Raw genomic sequence first — 18,721 nt, 5'->3', positions numbered from 1 at the left:
TGATGAGCTGCACAAGATAAATGCAAAGGAAGATTAGATTGTTTAAAAACTGACTTCGAAATACTTCTTGTTTCAAAACAAACCAGCGTATCAGATATTTTAAACACCTGTGTTGTTAAAAAAAGTAACAATCTCAAAGGATAAATTATTAAAGAGCGAAGTGGATGGTTAAGAGACGTATGTCGTGTTTTGCTACTGTGTTATTTGAAAACAGGAGATATGCATTGGCCTAAGTGTGGCCTAATTGGGCAGGCGAACAACCGAGGTCAGCTTTAATAGTTGTCCGAAGTCCGAGGAGAATGAGTGGAAGAATGTCGATCCATCTTGTGGAATTCGGTTGAGCTTTGATTGAAGCTTGGAAACGCAGAACTAGTCGCCATTTCGATATTCATCGTCCTAATACTTTTGTCAAGTACGTGCGTTTATTGAGAAAGCAGAGGTCTATCTTAGAATTTACACGGCAATGATAGCATCCCTCTCTATTTCTTGAACAAAAGCTTTTGTTGACAAAAGATCGAATGTTTCAAATTTTTAAACTTAGCAATTGTAACTTAAATCTTTCAATATAAATAATCATTGATGTGAAATGAAAGACATATCTAAAGTTGAGCAAGTCATCTAGCAGATTTTTTTGAAGACGAAATGATTATGTAATATTAGCTTGTTTTGTAGGTTGCTTTGGTAAAATAAAATGACAAAAATATAGCACTAAATGATAAGAATTTTACTTTTTACGAGGTTGGATGCACCAAGTATGTCATTGTGCTGCTAACGGTAACAGTAATAACGGCCATTGAGACTAGACTTATATTCTATCAGGCGGTGATTCTCATATTTGCTTAACTTTTGCCAAAAACACGACAGTTTAAGTTTTTCCAAACATTTGAGTATTTCATAAAATATTAAGCTCTAAAAGCGACAATGGATATCAGAAGGTCTCGTATGAAACTTTTAAACGACCCCAGCCCTGCAGAAATGCACTCCTTTTTACATGTGTAGAGTGACCACACGGAAACAATATAACTGCTTTAGCTAAACATTATAATTTAATCAAAATACAGTGACATACATTTGTGCTCATGTTACATCAAGCTGTGAAATAAACCAATCTTTTACAGTTGCAAGATTCAAAATATCTTTGACTGGAAATCGCTATAGAAACCAAATAAATAACTCAAATAAAGTAAGAATTAATACGGTTTTTAAAGTTATTTATTAACGTCTCTTTATGTTATGATAGATTCACAAGAGAAATATTTTGCAGCAATGGCCTAGGTTCGCTTCCATATTCAAAGAAGTTGATTTCAACTTGTATCCATAGGCCATTTTCAATGCAGGTAAAATGCAACTTGATCCGAGGCCGCATAAACAAATCGCCAAGAATTATTCTAGGGTGTTTTACATAAAGAAAAATGATATGAGGTTATTAGCCTGTGCTCCAGACCCCTAACTTGAAAGTAGCGGTGTCTAGGACACAGGCTAGTTGTTATTGGCTAAAAGCAAGGCAATAATTTCAAGGTGCGGGAAATTTCAATCCAATCCTGCTTCTTCTATCAAAGCAACTGAGAAAAATAGCAAAGTCGGTGGTGGCGACGAGGAGGGGGGGGGGGGGTAATCCAGCCCCCCCCCCACTTTTTTGGACTAAAAGCATTCATTAATTTTCTAGTTCGCAGTTTGCAGACAGTAGACGCTGTAATAAAGGAAGCAGGACTGAGTGATATTTTACAGAAACCAGTCCGTTTAGATTTCATAAACCTCAAGCTCGCATACTTGAAGATGTTCTTGCCTGTTCAAGAATACAGTCACATACCGACCGAACAATAGCCTTGGACAATCGAACTTTTTTAACTCACCGCTTGCCAACGTTCCACTTTCTACACAAAGTGCATTGTTTCGTCCGCCATTTGAACTATCATCCCCAACACTGACATCGAATGGATTGATTTTTTCAGGCTCCCAAGTAACGCCACTTCTTATTCGAATACTTGTGACTGCAGCTTGCCTTGTAAGGTCCACTTGCCACCAGGGTGCCATATCCGACTTCGTGATACTACATCGCTCCCAGTCCCCACCTCTGTCCCCATCATTTCCAAAGCTGGCAACAAGATGTATTCCACCATACGTATAAGCTGAAGATTTGGAAGAGGGCTTCTTATAGGCGATATTCTCTTGAACGCCGGGAATTAAACTAAAATAAAAGGGATTTAACAGCAATTTAAAATCTTGTTTTATTAAATCAAATCGCCAACAAGTATCGTTGAAAGATAATTTCTTTCTTGTTTAAAAGCCTGCGCCCTCGACGCATGACTCTTGGTCGAGTTTGCCCACCCCGGCCGATATCCACAGCTACTTGGCTGGTATGTAGTGAGAAAGTTGTTTACGACACCTGGCTTAAATAGGTGATCAATGGAAAGATGCAAGAAGAACTTTCAGTTTCATTAATAATAAAAAAGAAACTAAATAAGGGAATATTTTTTCATCCCTCTACGCAAAAATCATTTGATGAAAAAAGAGTTTAACATACTTCTTCTTAGACCATATAATGAGGCTGAATCTCGCAGTCGGGATATCTTGCTCATCTTTAAATTTATAAAATTTGCTGGTCTCGACATCCTTAACAACGTAACGACAGGTGTCATCCAAGCTGCATTGATAGAAGGTCTTATGAAACATGCTTGTTATTGTCTGAGTTGGATTGTGCACCTCTTTAAAGACAGACTTCCTTGTACTTTGACTCTCGTCTGACTTGATTAAAGCAAAGCAAAACAATGAGACAAGCAGCGTCGCGAGCATAAAAACTCCCATTTTGGACAAAAGATTGACTGAAATCTTTCCTGCAAAGCAAAATTTGTTTCCCTTTATTTTACTTCAATCATAAACAAGATACAATGCTGGTAATTTTTTTGAAAAGAATTCGGCAGCACAAAAACATAACTAAGCACGGATAAGCGGAAACATAGCATCGACCTCCGTACATTTCGTTCTAACCCCGTATAAGGAATAACGGTTTATTTTTTGTCCAGATGCCCATTCTGTTCATTTACCCTTTAATAGACTAACTTTCTGCAACTACTTGATTGTTTCTACATAGGTGCGAGGATGGCTCAGTGGCAAGGGTCTGGGTTCGAGTCCCTGACATGACCAAACTTAGACTTACTCCATTAGCCTCTGTTTCGCTACTGCCTCACTTGACGGACGCTACAACAGATAGGGTTCGTCACTTTATTGTAGCGTCCGTCAAGTGAGGCAGTAGCAAAACAAAAGCTCATAAAGTAAGTCTAGACCAAAATTTCACTTGGAGTGAAGAGAGTCGCCAGCTTTCTGTATTTCATTGCGTAGGAATCATGAGGTGTGATCACATCGAGTCGAGAGGAAGGGCCAGGGGCCTGGACACTGCTCGACAAGGATAGCCTCTCAATGACTCAGGCTCGCCCAATCAGCGTTCTCGTGAGAAAATTCGCGCTTTCGGCGTTCAATTAACAAACGTTTAACGCCCCTTGGTCCCTTTCTTGACAGAGTATGACAATGAAAATAGATTCCATAAATACGGGCACTAGTTTGTGTCCAGGTCCTGCTGGGGCACTTCTCCTGGCTACTCTCCCCTATTGGAAATCCTGCTGAAAGTCCATCCATATGTTATCTTGTCGGAAAATATCGTGGGCCTGAAATTCCGCTTTTGCTTGGGATAATTTGGGGAAACAAATATGAATAAATATTGATATAATATAGATAAAAATCTACTTATTGTGAAAATCGAATCTTTTATCGTACTTTCTTTTACTTCTAAAAGATTGGCCTGTTTTCAGCTATCATCATCTGTTATTATCAGCTGTTATCAGCTAGGCATTCTGTTTACGCGCTCGAAATTCTGTTGTTCTGGTACACAGGCTACAGAGGACTGTTTTCATTTTTTAACAATCTCTTTGCGCTTTCTTACTGTGATTTTTCGATCTATTTTACGACTGTCAGAAAACCTCTGAAAAGACTCCGATCCACTGTAAACGCAAGCAAAGAGTGGATAAAATTTGTTCGACCTAATGTAAACGGGTCGCTTACAGGACAAAATGAATGCGGCCTCTACGCGCCTCTGCCTTTCCACACGATGTTGAAAAATCCGTGGAAACATGCGTGGAAATATTGGGCGCAATAGCTTTAAGACTTGTTTGAAAGAAATTCTACTCGAAATTTCAGTAAAATATGAAATACTGAAACTGATCTCTCACTAACATTATGGACAAAAGGGCCAAAAGGCTTTTGTGGACCTAAGCTATGGAATACCGTTGGATTTGATGCTAAAGCAGCAACCTCCCTGATCTCTTCTAACGACAGAATCAAGAACAAACTATTAATTTTTATTTAAATTTATTATCGGTATCTAACCAAATGTGCCGTTTTTGAATAGTAGAAAAGTAGATTTGATACGTCCCCTGAAGAGCAGTTCTCAGGAATAAATAATAATACCGTGCATAAATAATTCAAAATGAATGAAAAATGACCCCAAGTTGGCTACTTCGAAGCGTTTACACGACCCCGGGTTTAGCTGACCCGACTTCAAATGAGAAAACGTCATAAAAAGCCAACCCGTCTCAATGGGTTAGCCTTACTCTGGACAAGGGTGACCCGGAAAGGCGGGTTGGCACGGGTTGGCTGCTGTTATCATGAAAGATTTGACCGCAGACGGGCTGACCCTCTAAGGCGGGTAGCAGCCAACCCGGGTTGATGGCAACAGAGCCTTAGCGAATGATGAAACTGGACAAAATTAAACAAACGAGATTTGAAAGGAATGAATTTCAATTGAACTCTAATGGCAATCGGGAAATAGATAGTGGCTTATGCCACCTGTCAATCAACGTTGACCAATCAGCAAGTGTATACCACCCAGGTGCTTCTTGATTGGTCAATAGCTAATTGGCCGATGGCATAAATCGTTTAGTATCTGATGACTGCTTTTAGGCTACAATCCAGGACAAAAATTTTGAGACAAAATACAATTCTTGTAATTTTCTACTTTACCTTGCCTCTGTAAATTCGAATCCCCCCTTTTTCTCCGAAGCAATGTTGGATTTGTAGTTCTATCATTTTTGCTTCAAAATCATGCATTCAACATTGAATTGGGGAAGGGGGAAGCTATTTTTCAAAGCAAAAAGAAAACATAAAGTTTTCTTGAGAAGTCTCAACTATTTTTGTCCGGGATTGTAGCTGAATTAGATTCCTTTAAACTGGCCCCATATCAAACACTGAAATACTTTTCAAAATTATAAGAAAAAGTCAGTGTTTTGCGTTTCAATGGTTTGATAGCTTACCGTATCCTTATATCCGCAAGACGCTTGTTCATAACGCAATCATTTAGAAACTCTAAGCTAAAATAAATCGACTAAAAACACAAATTTGTAACTTTTCGCTCTCAATTCTAAAGTGAAATAGGTTCGAAAAAATGCTTCAAATGAACTGCTTTCATAACAAGGCAAGCAAACATTTAAAAATGATTTTTTCTGACTTTTTAGTAGCACCCGTGTTATGTCCGATTTTCTAAATAATGAGAACATTCTGTCTCTATGGCCATGATCAAACTTAGTCCTTTTTCTAGCAGCTGCTAGACTTAGACGAGGCTGACTGGGGAGGGTGGAGTGAGGCAACTCAGGGACCTTTTGGAGGCAAACGAAGTTATTGTCTATGGCGAAGGCTGCACGTTTCGGAGTACCAAGTTAATCGTGTCCCCCCCCTCCCCCATCCCCCCTTCAGACGAATATGAAACATCAAAATAAGCAATAACCTACTTAATGATTGCATGTGTCTTTTCTTCTGCTGTTAGTTGCTGAAGTCTCCAGCTGTTTCAAACAAGTGATATTTTGTTAGCATTCAGTTACCATAACAGGGTTATCCAACCACATTTACATAATTAATGGAAATGTTGCAAATCTTCCACCCTTAAGCTGAAGAGAACTGATTCAGTAATTAGCTGGCTATTGCTTAACACCAGTAGAGAGGCTTCCTTGAATCAATTAGACGATAAACTTAAAGTGAAACATATTCACGCAAACTTTCCTGTAAAAGTTTAAAAAGAAAACTAACCAGTTGTCAGGACTGCCGGTGTATTATGCGTTTCGGTAATCTTATGCGTTTCGGTAATGATAGGGAACCAAAACGAATGGTTGAGTTTTGAAATGGTCTGCTTACAGAAATTCGTGGTAATTTTGGCTTTGCGAAAAAGAAACCAATTAATATTGCTCGGAAGTCAATTTCTTGAAAAGGGCACTTTGCTGCCCCCGCGCTGCCCCCGTGGCTCCGGCGCCCTTGGGGGGGGCAGCGCTGGGGCAGCAAAGTGCCCTTTTGCCTCTAAGTGGAATTCCAGTTTAAAAAAAGTCGCACAAACTTTAAGATTGTGACAAGACATGAATTTAACAACAAGAAAGGGCAGCTCTTTAGAGCAAGATTGATATTATTTGTGGGGGAATCGCTTATATAACAAAATGACTCTAAAACGACAAAGGACATATATTAAGAAACTTCTTTGTAGATCTTTTCCCGTGATTTTTCTTTATTCTGAACGCTCTAAATTTTTTAAAAAAGACGTAATTTAATCATTAAACCAAAAGGAACCATTTTACTTAGGTAGGTTGCAGATTATTGTTTGTGTTGCACGAAAGTTACTAACTGACGCGACAGCATGGTTGCTGCAGAAGGTGGGGTAAATTTTCGAATTTTGATGTTTCCAGTTCGCAGGAAAATCCACTCATCGAAGCACTTTTTACTACCTTACAATACAACCTTACGCTTAGAATTAATATCCAGAGGCGGAACGCTATTTGACAGTTATAATCGATTTTCTGGCAATCATTCTCGTCATTCGCGCGACGCTGAAAAGTTGTAATGTAGAGTTTGGTTCTCACTGTTTCAGTTTGCCAATTAGCAGTTGAAACATGAACGTGCCAAAGAGCCTAGATGATCAAATCTAAATGAAATCATAGTCCAGATGCGGATCCAGAGTGAGTTCTTTGGTGCACAGAACTCAGTCAGTTTTCCAACATATAGCTAAAAATAGTGTTGCCTGAAATTTCCACCTATGCTTTAGATGGAAAACTTTAGAAGACGAATTTCATTTTGTAATGGTTTGCCCCCTTCACTCGGACGATAGGAAAAAACTGTTGATGAATATTGGAGAGAGGTATCCCTATATAAAAAATCTTAGTCTTGAAAACAAATTTATTTAGTTGATGAGTCAAGAAGATAATGATTTGATTCAAATTCTTGCGACAACAGTAAGGCGAGCATTCCAAAAGCGTGATATTTATCTGACTTTTTAAAAATTGTGATGATCATTTTGCTGTTGTATATTTAAGATGTTATGATTTTTGTAGCCATTTGTATTAATATTTTAGATGTAGCAATTTTAATTAACCATTTACGATGTTTTGTTTTGCTGTAGTAGATTAAGGGCCATTTCGGCCTATACGTCTATTATTAATACAAAAAAGGAGTAATATTTGAACTAAAAAAGTGAATTACAAGTTACCTAGAAATTACAAGTTTTATCATCTTATTATAAAATCTTAAAATTGCCAGTTTGATGTAATTCGTTCGCCGTTAATTTTCCAGGAGCATTAACTACCTTTCTTTTAAACTGCACTGGAGACGTATGGTCAGACGGAACACCATATTTTGATGAATAGGCTGGTGTCTACGTAGGCAAAACAACAAATTGCGAGCAAAACAGAAGGAAAAACTTTGCTGTGGCATCAAAGACAAACAAGAGGGTATTTTGAAAGGGAGGGGGTTGCAAATTTTCAGAGGCACTATTTTCTGTTGGAAAGAAATCTATAATCTAGATTTAGTGAGTGGATAGTATCAAGTATTTTGAGCAACAGAGCCTTAGCGAATGATGAAACTGGACAAAATTAAACAAACGGGATTTGAAAGGAATGAATTTCAATTGAACTCTAATGGCAATCGGGAAATAGATAGTGGCTTATGCCACCTGTCAATCAACGTTGACCAATCAACAAGTGTATACCACCCAGGTGCTTCTTGATTGGTCAATAGCTAATTGGCCGATGGCATAAATCGTTTAGTATCTGATGACTGCTTATAGGCTACAATCCCGGACAAAAATTTTGAGACAAAATGCAATTCTTGTAATTTTCTACTTTACCTTGCCTCTGTAAATTCGAATCCCTCCTTTTTCTCCGAAGCAATGTTGGATTTGTAGTTCTATCATTTTTGCTTCAAAATCATGCATTCAACATTGAATTGGGGAAGGGGGAAGCTATTTTTCAAAGTAAAGAGAAAACATAAAGTTTTCTTGAGAAGTCTCAACTATTTTTGTCCGGGATTGTAGCTGAATTAGATTCCTTGAAACTGGCCCCATATCAAACACTGAAATACTTTTCAAAATTATAAGAAAAAGGCAGTGTTTTGCGTTTCAATGGTTTGATAGCATACCGTATCCTTATATCCGCAAGACGCTTGTTCATGACGCAATCATTTAGAAACTCTAAGCTAAAATAAATCGACTAAAAACACAAATTTGTAACTTTTCGCTCTCAATTCTAAAGCGAAATAGGTTCGAAAAAATGCTTCAAATGAACTGCTTTCATAACAAGGCAAGCAAATATTTAAAACTGATTTTTTCTGACTTTTTAGTAGCACCCGTGTTATGTCCGTTTTTCTAAATAATGTGAACATACTGTCTCTATGGCCATGATCAAACTTAGTCGTAGCAGCTGCTAGACTTAGACGAGGCTGACTGGGGAGGGTGGAGTGACGCAACTCAGGGACCTTTTGGAGGCAAACGAAGTTATTGTCTATGGCGAAGGCTGCACGTTTCGGAGTACCAAGTTAATCGTGTCCCCCTCCCTCCCCCATCCCCCCTTCAGACGAATATGAAACACCAAAATAAGCAATAACCTACTTAATGATTGCATGTGTCTTTTCTTCTGCTGTTAGTTGCTGAAGTCTCCAGCTGTTTCAAACAAGTGATATTTTGTTAGCATTCAGTTACCATAACAGGGTTATCCAACCACATTTACATAATTAATGGAAATGTTGCAAATCTTCCACCCTTAAGCTGAAGAGAACTGATTCAGTAATTAGCTGGCTATTGCTTAACACCAGTAGAGAGGCTTCCTTGAATCAATTAGACGATAAACTTAAAGTGAAACATATTCACGCAAACTTTCCTGTAAAAGTTTAAAAAGAAAACTAACCAGTTGTCAGGACTGCCGGTGTATTATGCGTTTCGGTAATCTTATGCGTTTCGGTAATAATAGGGAACCAAAACGAATGGTTTAGTTTTGAAATGGTCTGCTTACAGAAATTCTTGGTAATTTTGGCTTTGCGAAAAAGAAACCAATTAATATTGCTCGGAAGTCAATTTCTTGAAAAGGGCACTTTGCTGCCCCCGTGCTGCCCCCGTGGCTCCGGCGCCCTTGGGGGGGGAGGGCGCTAGGCAATCGGAGAGAAAGAATGGAATTCCAGTTGAAAAAAAGTCACACAAACTTTAATATTGTGACAAGACATGAATTTAACAACAAGAAAGGGCAGCTCTTTAGAGCAAGATTGATATTATTTGTGGGGGAATCGCTTATATAACAAAATGTCTCTAAAAAGACAAAGGACATATATTAAGAAACTTCTTTGTAGATCTTTTCCCGTGATTTTTCTTTTTTTCTGAGCGTTCTAAATTTTTAAAAAAAGACGTAATTTAATCATTAAACTAAAAGGAACCATTTTACTAGGTAGGTTGCAGATTATTGTTTGTGTTGCACGAAAGTTACTAACTGACGCGACAGCATGGTTGCTGCAGAAGGTGGGGTAAATTTTCGAATTTCGATGTTTCCAGTTCGCAGAAATATCCACTCTTCGAAGCACTTTTCTATTTGACAGTTATAATCGATTTTCTGGTAATCATTCTCGTCATTCGCGCACCCAACGCTGAAAAATTGTAATGTAGAGTTCGGTTCACACTGTTTCAGTTTGCCAATTAACAGTTGAAACATGAACGTGCCAAAGAGCTTAGAGGATCAAATCTAAATGAAATCATAGTCCAGATGCGGATCCAGAGTGAGTTCTTTGGTGCACAGAACTCAGTCAGTTTTCCAACATATAGCTAAAAATAGTGTTGCCTGAAATTTCCACCTATGCTTTAAATGGAAAACTTTAGAAGACGAATTTCATTTTGTAATGGTTTGCCCCCTTCACTCGGACGATAGGAAAAAACTGTTGATGAATATTGGAGAGAGGTATCCCTATATAAAAAATCTTAGTCTTGAAAACAAATTTATTTGGTTGATGAGTCAAGAAGATAATGCTTTGATTCAAATTCTTGCGACAACAGTAAGGCGAGCATTCCAAAAGCGTGATATTTATCTGACCTTTTAAAAATTGTGATGATCATTTTGCTGTTGTATATTTATGTTATGATTTTTGTAGCCATTTGTATTAATATTTTAGATGTAGCAATTTTAATTAACCATTTACGATGTTTTGTTTTGCTGTAGTAGATTAAGGGCCATTTCGGCCTATACGTCTATTATTAATACAAAAAAGGAGTAATATTTGAACTAAAAAGTGAATTACAAGTTACCTAGAAATTACAAGTTTTATCATCTTATTACAAAGTCTTAAAATTGCCAGTTTGATGTAATTCGTTCGCCGTTAATTTTCCAGGAGCATTAACTACCTTTCTTTTAAACTGCAGTCGTTGATGGCAAGGGAGACCTATGGTCATACGTAGGCAAACAGGCTGGGGTCTACGTAGGCAAAACAACAAATTGCGAGCAAATCAGAAGATAAAACTTCGCTGTGGCATCAAAGACAAACAAGAGGGAATTTTGAAAGGGAGGGGGTTGCTAATTTTCACAGAGGCACTATTTTCTGTCGGAAAGTAATCTATAATCTAGAATTAGTGAGTGGATAGTATCAAGTATTTTGAAGTTGCACTGCGATTATGAACTAGCAAATACATTTTTACTTTTATAAAAAAATAAAAGGATTTTTAATGCAGCTTTTTAATCTTAATTTGCCTTAGACCAAAACAGTGAATATCGCCAGAATTTTCTAAACTATCAAGTAAGATGGAAATGGACTTGATGCCAGCTTTGGAAATGATCAATGTGGTGTTGTTCTTCTGGATATTTGAGGGCCTTGTTTTCTTATTACTGTCCTTGTCTGAAAATATTGATTTTCCTTAACTAAATGCTATCAGTTGTTTCCAACACTACTAAACAACAGATTTGTAGTGTATTTGTAATTTGTAGTAAAGGAAGGTAATTTCAAAAGATTTGTGTGCAACCAATCAAAGATTTGTGGCAACCAAGTTTACAATCCACTAACTTTTGGCCCTAATACCCTTCTGTTAGTAACTATTATAACAAGAAAAAAACTTTTACATGAAGTTTAAGTTGCAAAGGCTTTTCTACACAGCTGAACTCATTATTTCAATTTTAGCCAAGAAACTAATGATTAATTATAAACTTTGAATGTATGAGTTTCATTGAATGTTTTATAACCTAATTTTAAATTTTGGAAATCTTAAAATTGAGTTGAGATTGCACACACACTAACAGTTTAGGGTAGTATATGCCAAATTAGGTAAGGTAAGGCACAAAATAGTCCTTATGGCTGCTTTCAAGTAGCGATCTGTAACAGCCAAATTACAATAACTTTATCTTTTATTTTCAACACCAATATTTTATCACCAATAGTGATAAAAAAGTGAGATAAATTGAGAAGAAAATAAAAAACCAATCAGAATTTGACAAAAGTTATTACCTTTATACAATACTAAAATACATTATACACAATATATACATTGAAAGCAAAGATAAGATTGATAAATTCTGTGATCAAAATAAGATCTAAAATTACAAGTGTAAAACCAATTTAAGAAGATGAATAGAGTAGCATACTAGTGCTTAATGGCAAAAAATAAACCCAATCTCTTACGCCATATTGGATAAATTTTGGGGAAAATAATCTTATTTCAGCTATCTTTTGAAGCATAAGCCAACTATATGCAACGAAAAGTTGGAGCACAAAAAACTTCACCTTCATGCAGCCAAGCATAGTTTGAATTTAAAGTTTATTCATAAAAATTGAAAATAAGAAGGGGAGTTCCCAGGCAATTGTGCTGGCCATTTATCCCACTTTTAAGTTGTGTGCTTGAAACATAATTGAAGATTTAAAACTAACAAATATCTAGAAATCTTCATCTACAGTGAATGTATAAGTAGAGCTATCTATTTTATTGCATTTGTCCATGACACCACTTTTTTGGTACTCTGCTACTTTTCTTTCAAAGAAATTGGTCTTGCCTGCCAGTGAGATGTTTTCCATAAAGTCGAAAGGATTTGTGGTATTATAGTGCTAAAAAACAAGGAAAAACAGGTCAAAACCACAGAATAATGAAAAATGAATGCTCTAACATCAAATTTGAACTTAATTAAAAATAAAGGGTTCATTTTAAACATAAAAACTAACAGTAATTTTGTGCAGAAACACCAAAGAGAAGGGAATATTCAAAAAGATGAAAAAATGTTTACCTTTGAACAGCCAAGCTCAAGGAGCAGCCTATCAGCGACAAATTCAATGTATTGTGCCATTAGTGCACAGTTCATTCCAATCAAATCAACAGAAAGAGCTTCAGTAAGGAACTCTTTCTCAATATTTACTGCATCTGTAATAATGTCCTTAACTTTCTTTTCGCTTGGCTTGTTCCTCAAATGCTTGAACATTAAGCAAGCAAAGTCACAATGTAATCCTTCATCACGACTGATCAGTTCATTTGAGAATGTCAATCCATGCATCAGATTTCTAAAAAGTGAACAAAATTTTCAATATGAAAGTCTACATATTATAATTGATCAAGTATCATAGATATATATTGATCATGGATTAAGTTATTAATGACAAAAAGTTACATCTACACCAGATGGAATTCATTTTCATGCTTTTGTGTTTTATGGACCACTGAGTAGCCAAGATTATGAAGCAGTGTCCTGGTCCTCCCTCTTGATGTGACGTCACCTTCTGATTCCTACATCTGGAATTACGAGAGCTGAAAACTCGAAAACAAAAATGAACAAAGATACTCTGATTATCTGGTATAAAGGGAATTAAGAATGTATGAAAATTACCTTTTCTTGATCCAAAAGATGGCAGCAAATGACCCAGAGAAAAATATCCCTTCAACTGCAGCAAAAGCTACAATCCTTTCAGCGAAAGATGCCTTTTCAGGGTTGATCCAATTGAGAGCCCAGTAAGCTTTCTTCTGCACACACGGCATGGTTTCAATTGCTCTAAAAAGTTTATCTTGTTCTATAGGGTCCTTTATGTAAGTGTCGATAAGCAGACTGTACATCTCAGAATGGATATTTTCAATTGCAATTTGAAAGCCATAAAAACATCTTGCTTCTGCAATCTGAACCTCTTGACTGAAACATTCCACCTAGACAAGGAATAGCAAAATTAAGAACATTGGATTTAAGAAACTTTAGAAATCTGAGGATTCTCAAAAAGCCATATTGTAGATCTGGTTTCTTTCCATACAAGTTTAGAAAATCCAAGATTCTAAAACAGAATCCAGAGGTCATATCTTGAATTGCAGACAGCCCGTTTTGACTAAAATGATTTCAAAGTACGATGAAACTTTTCTTTAAACATCGATACCTCTCTCCATGCCAAAAATATTAGGCCTATACTTTACCATAGGCCTAAAATTCATCTTAAAGTATGCTAAATATGACTTACCAAATTTTCATTCACAATTCCATCGCTTGCAGCAAAGAACGCCAGTACGTGGGAAATGAATTTTCTCTCGTTTGCCTGAAATTTAATCAAAAATCGTTTACAGCTCGATCCCGAACGAAAAATAGGGAATTTGTTCATTGTCAATAACACGCGAAGGCTTGATTGATAGATTTAGAAAACGTTATTCATACTGTTTTACTCACATTAAGTTTGTTCCAATCACGCAAATCATGGGACAAGTCGACTTCTTCGGCAGTCCAGAATGAAGCTGAAAATAAAGATATAGACATCTTCAATGCTGTCCCTCGAAGGAATAGGCCAGAGTTTATCAGCTGATATAGTACCGGTTCATCCTCAAAGCTAAAAATTCCGGGTCATCCTAGACTCATAGGAGCTTTAGACAAACTTTAGGAAAAAAGCTTTTAGCTATTAGAAAAGTCTTAAGTTGTAATATTTTATTTTTTAGTTGTAACATTTCATTTCCCTAAGGCCTAAATCTAAAAATTCTGAATGCTTACCCTCTGCCTTCTTGTAAAACTGCCAAACGTCGTGGTACTGAATTGGGAAAATCACGAATCTTCTTGGGTTATCCTTCAACAGTGGTTCATCTTCGACATTGAATTTGGTTACTTTCTTTGGTTTCTGCAGATAAAACCGTCTCATATCAATAAAATTCTAATGCAAAAAGCGTGCTGTTTCAGCCGGTTGAAAATGGCGCGTAGTGTTCGGGGTTTCCATTGATGCGCAATGTTATGTAATAACTGGCTGCCTGATATTTCGCGGGTGGCTGCAAACCGAAAATCGGCCTAAAACTTAATCCAACGTGTTTCAATGTCCATCTGGCGTACTTAGTAAACTTTGAAGAACTCTTTGACTGTTTCAAACTTTAAGGGCGATGTTTCGCGGAAAACTGCACCATTGCCAAACTAAAATTTGGCGGCAAAGTTCATGCAATTCATTTTTAGGTCAAAATGGTCGGGAAGGGGCCTAAAATCTGGCATTAAGCTGCCTAACAAATATATAGCGAATCTTTTTCTGTAGCTTATAAACTTTTTGCAACCATTTCGTGAGGCGTTAACTGTTTGGTCGAAAAAACCCTAGCGAAACAGACAGAATACTCACCTCAAGCTTGATATCTTTTTTGTTGCGAATGTTCTCTTTCATAACCATGATTCTTTCCTGAGTTTGCATAGGACTGTTGATAACCCGGTTAGTTATGTCTCCCAACATCTTGATTCAGAGTTTTCTTGAAGAAGATGACGAGTAATTGGTTGAGTTGTTTCTTCGAGGTGTGCAGATGCAGAAGAGCTCTAGCTTACTGAAACACTGCTCCGGGTGGGTTTATATCTCCCGCGAAACTGTAAATTTTAGACGAACTTGATTGGCTGAACGATCATGTCATCAGGTGGGTTAAACAATTAATTCGAGAAATGTTCAAAATGGAGCAATGCGATTAGTCAAAATACAATGCATTCCAAGCGTCTTCGGAAGCCATTGAAATACAACGAATCTCGTGCCAAAGTGCATCAACCGCGCCAAATTCAAACAAATTCTATTCATCATTTTGGCGCCAAGGGATAGGTTTTGGCGCGAAATTTTGTACCTATCAATATTGGCCTCCAGTCACTAAAGCCCCGGCAAAACGACTGGACATTTGCACTGGTTACGTACTGGACATTGCTCACTTGTTCAGAGTGTGGACATCCATTGAACGAACAGTTGTTGAAACCGAAGGGTGCACCAGGGGTACCTGCCCCTCAACCTTCGAGAAAATGTCTTTTTGTAAGAAGTAGCCCTTTTGGAAATCCGACCCTTTTTCTTTGAGGTGGTGCACCTTCAAAAGTTTTTCCTGCCTCCGTAACTAAGAGAATTAGACAAAACTTACTATTTATGTAGTTTTTAACAACACCACGGAGACAGTTGGTATGGCCTAATAAACTTGTAACCGTGCTAGATTGGAAATCATTTGTTATGTAAGTTATTTCTAGATTTTTTACACCCTGCTGAATTGCTAGTAGCTTCTTTGTCGTCCAAAACACCTTTAGGTTCAATAGATATCTCCTTAGGGGATTTTTAATATTCCTGCGTACACCGCCGTTATGTAATATGCCGCTTCGTAGAATTTTATTATATTTTGGGCAATATAAACAGAATAACAATCGCCATGATAATCCAAAAACGATTGGATTTTGAAAAAACACAGAACTCCGAAATTAATCAATGATATTTATCAGTGTCGTTGGAACAAAATTCATATTTGGGAGGCTGCCTATTGAATTGTATTCAATCCCCCAGTCCCCGCTTCCGACGGCCTATTGTTTTGCATCCCATCCCTAGCCCCCCCCCCCCCCCCTGAATAATCATTCAATGCATTCAATCTTATACACTCTTTTTTTATAAGAACCAGTAAATTTCAGTTCAGGCTGACTGTTCTTAATTTGTTCGAAAATCTGAGGCTGGATTGTTCTTAATTTGTTCTTAATCTAATAGGGTGTAAGCAGTGCGAGTGCTAGCTTTTTCGCTCTAGGGAGGTGTTCAGGCCTCATTTGCCAACAAAGTGAGTGAGACAACCTTCATTTGCCGAAAAGTTTAAATATTTGACGAAAAAGCACCCACTCATCGCTAAAAATCCTCGATTTTGAGAAAAGCATTGTTCAAAATTGCATTTTGCAGAAGCTAAGCCTCAGCTTGTTCTTCATTTGTTCCTAACTTTTGACCAATTTTGAGGCTCGTGTTCTTATAAAATTGTTCTTATAAAAAAAGAGTGTATCTAGGATAGATAGGTTCTTGCAATTCCTTTTTATGTTTGAAGTAATTGGTCCTATGATGATAGATTTATCCCCATCATTGCATTCATTTTCTTCATCCCCTTTTTCAATTTTACTGTAGCCGTTAAGAATATTTTTAACGTGTTAAAATTGAATCCGTTCCTTTTAAATCTCCTCGATTTATTAGCTCTTATTTCCTTCTTCCGTCACCTTAGAGCTCACCCTGCTGATCAGTTCACACAAATTTACAGATTTAAAAAGAAACTAAGAAAGTGTGAGAAATTTCGGTACTTCATTTGCAAAGGGCTTGTTAGCAAAAAATTGGTTGGTTGAAACCCCGATAATACCATACAGGGATGTAATCTTATAACAAGATTCCACTCAAAGGCAAGGCCCGAGATACAGGATCAAGAAACTTGAGTAGCATAAATAAATACTTTTATTTTGTAAAATATGGTTGTTGTTACACTTATCTATCGCCGCCCCTCCCCAAAAAAAAGTTGTATCTGAGTCTTTACACGAAGGGTAGAGGAGAGGCTAGTGAGAATCATGCTATTGTGTAAAGCAAATTTATTTGTTTCTGTTGTCTTATAGCTGTGGTATAATTGTCGTTGGTGCTGGCCAGATTAAATGGAAGTCTTGACAACGATAGTCAGGGGAGTAGGTGACTTTGTTCTCAGTGACGTGCCCAAGGACTTTTCAAAGGGGGATGTAGGGGTGAAACAAAATTAATTTACTAGCAGGCTGTGATCCATTTTTCACTACAGTGCATGAATTTTCTGTAGTGAATCCTAGCTGCATACTTAAGTATCGTAGTGCATCTATCAATAAACGGCATAACAACGATTTTAAAGAAACTCGTCGTTGACTAGGGGTGGTTCAACCCTTGCAACATAAAAAAGCTTTTTGCTCCCCCTTTTTCATTGGATAAATCTGCAATGAAACAGTATGGCCTGCAGAGCAAATTACGATCTAAATGCAGTGCCTAATTAAGCTCTTTTCCAAAACCACTGATTTTGCTAAATGGAAAGAAGCGAGGGGTGATTCACTCTTGCAAATAGCGTACGAGATTCTGCCTAAAACAAAAGGATTTCTGGGGATTCTCAGATAGAACAAAATTTTTTTCACAAAAGGTGTACGAGATTTTCTTAGAATGATTTGCCCCTCGGAAAGAAGGGTGTCGCAAGGGTACACACCCGGGAAAAATGTTAAATGCCACAACCTTCAAATTGCTGGAAATTGATACCACGCCCAATTGTTATGCTATGCTTTATTTGCATGAATTTACGAAATTTTAAATTGATATTCATTCATGATGCAAGTTGAATCATGATACAATTTAACTTTTAAAAATGTCATATTCATTTTCTCTGAAAAAAACTTTACACTACACCTCTGGTAAATGAGCACCTTGACAGGACACGTGTCCAAACCAAAAGGACCCAACTTTCCCCCCGCTGATTGGTTTTTCCAAGCCCATTATTTAAATTTCCAAGACCGATACCACTCTGAACTAATCAATGGCCGATACCACTCTGAACTAGGCAGTGGCATAATGAAATATCTAAGTTGTTCTGTTCTTTGCTATGTAATCTTGCAATGAAAACATCTAACTTTCTGCCAAAACTTTTAAGAAAAAAACTTTCAGCAAATGCCTACACAAATGGCTAATGGCTTACTTAAAGTCATTGGAATGATACTTAACCACTCAGATTATTCAAAAAATATCATCCCCAACTCCAAAATTACGACGTTTGCCATGTCACTCTTTTTCTTTCTTGCCTCGTTTTGTTCTGTTAAATTTCGTACAAAATATTTTCCTACTTTATCAAAAACTTTTCAGATTTTTAAAAGAATTTAGAATTTTTTAATTCATTTTCAAAAACTTTTTCATTTCTATTCAACACTTCTTTCTTTCATTTTATAAGAAAAATTTTATAAGAACACGAGCCTCGAATTGGTCAACAGTTTAATTGGTCATCAAATTGAGAACAAGCTGAGCTATAGTGAAATTCAATTTTGAACGTTTTCTCTCAAAAACGAGGATTCTTAGTCATGTGTGGGTGCTTTTTTGGTAAAATTTCAAACTTGTCGACAAATAAAGGTTGTATCACCCACTTTGTTGGCAAATGAGGCCTGAACACCTCTCTAGAGAGAAAAAGCTAGCAATCGCACTGCTTACACCCTTTTTATTTAAAAGCAAATTA

At 37.0% G+C, this 18,721-nt stretch overlaps 2 protein-coding genes across 2 annotated transcripts; both read right to left on the bottom strand.

The window, feature by feature from the left end:
* Window positions 1–1,024: 1,024 nt before the first annotated feature.
* Window positions 1,025–9,653, bottom strand: LOC135688722 (fucolectin-1). The gene is made up of 4 exons (XM_089110097.1): window positions 8,909–9,653; window positions 5,778–5,828; window positions 2,525–2,834; window positions 1,025–2,188 (listed from the first exon to the last, which is right to left on the bottom strand). The coding sequence occupies exons 2-4, from the start codon at window positions 5,788–5,790 to the stop codon at window positions 1,741–1,743; spliced, it is 771 nt and encodes a 256-aa protein (XP_088966223.1). The 5' UTR covers window positions 5,791–5,828; window positions 8,909–9,653; the 3' UTR covers window positions 1,025–1,740.
* A 2,098-nt stretch (window positions 9,654–11,751) lies between these two features.
* On the bottom strand, window positions 11,752–15,073 carry LOC135688721 (ribonucleoside-diphosphate reductase subunit M2 B). Its single transcript, XM_065205683.2, has 7 exons — window positions 14,869–15,073; window positions 14,265–14,388; window positions 13,950–14,014; window positions 13,747–13,821; window positions 13,134–13,444; window positions 12,540–12,810; window positions 11,752–12,363 (listed from the first exon to the last, which is right to left on the bottom strand). The coding sequence occupies exons 1-7, from the start codon at window positions 14,974–14,976 to the stop codon at window positions 12,196–12,198; spliced, it is 1,122 nt and encodes a 373-aa protein (XP_065061755.2). The 5' UTR covers window positions 14,977–15,073; the 3' UTR covers window positions 11,752–12,195.
* Between the last annotated feature and the right edge of the window lie 3,648 nt (window positions 15,074–18,721).

This window comes from Rhopilema esculentum, chromosome 9, assembly GCF_057945365.1.
Source record: "Rhopilema esculentum isolate cy_ngs chromosome 9, ASM5794536v1, whole genome shotgun sequence".
NCBI lineage: Eukaryota > Metazoa > Cnidaria > Scyphozoa > Rhizostomeae > Rhizostomatidae > Rhopilema > Rhopilema esculentum.
This window is presented reverse-complemented; position numbering and strand designations above follow the sequence as displayed.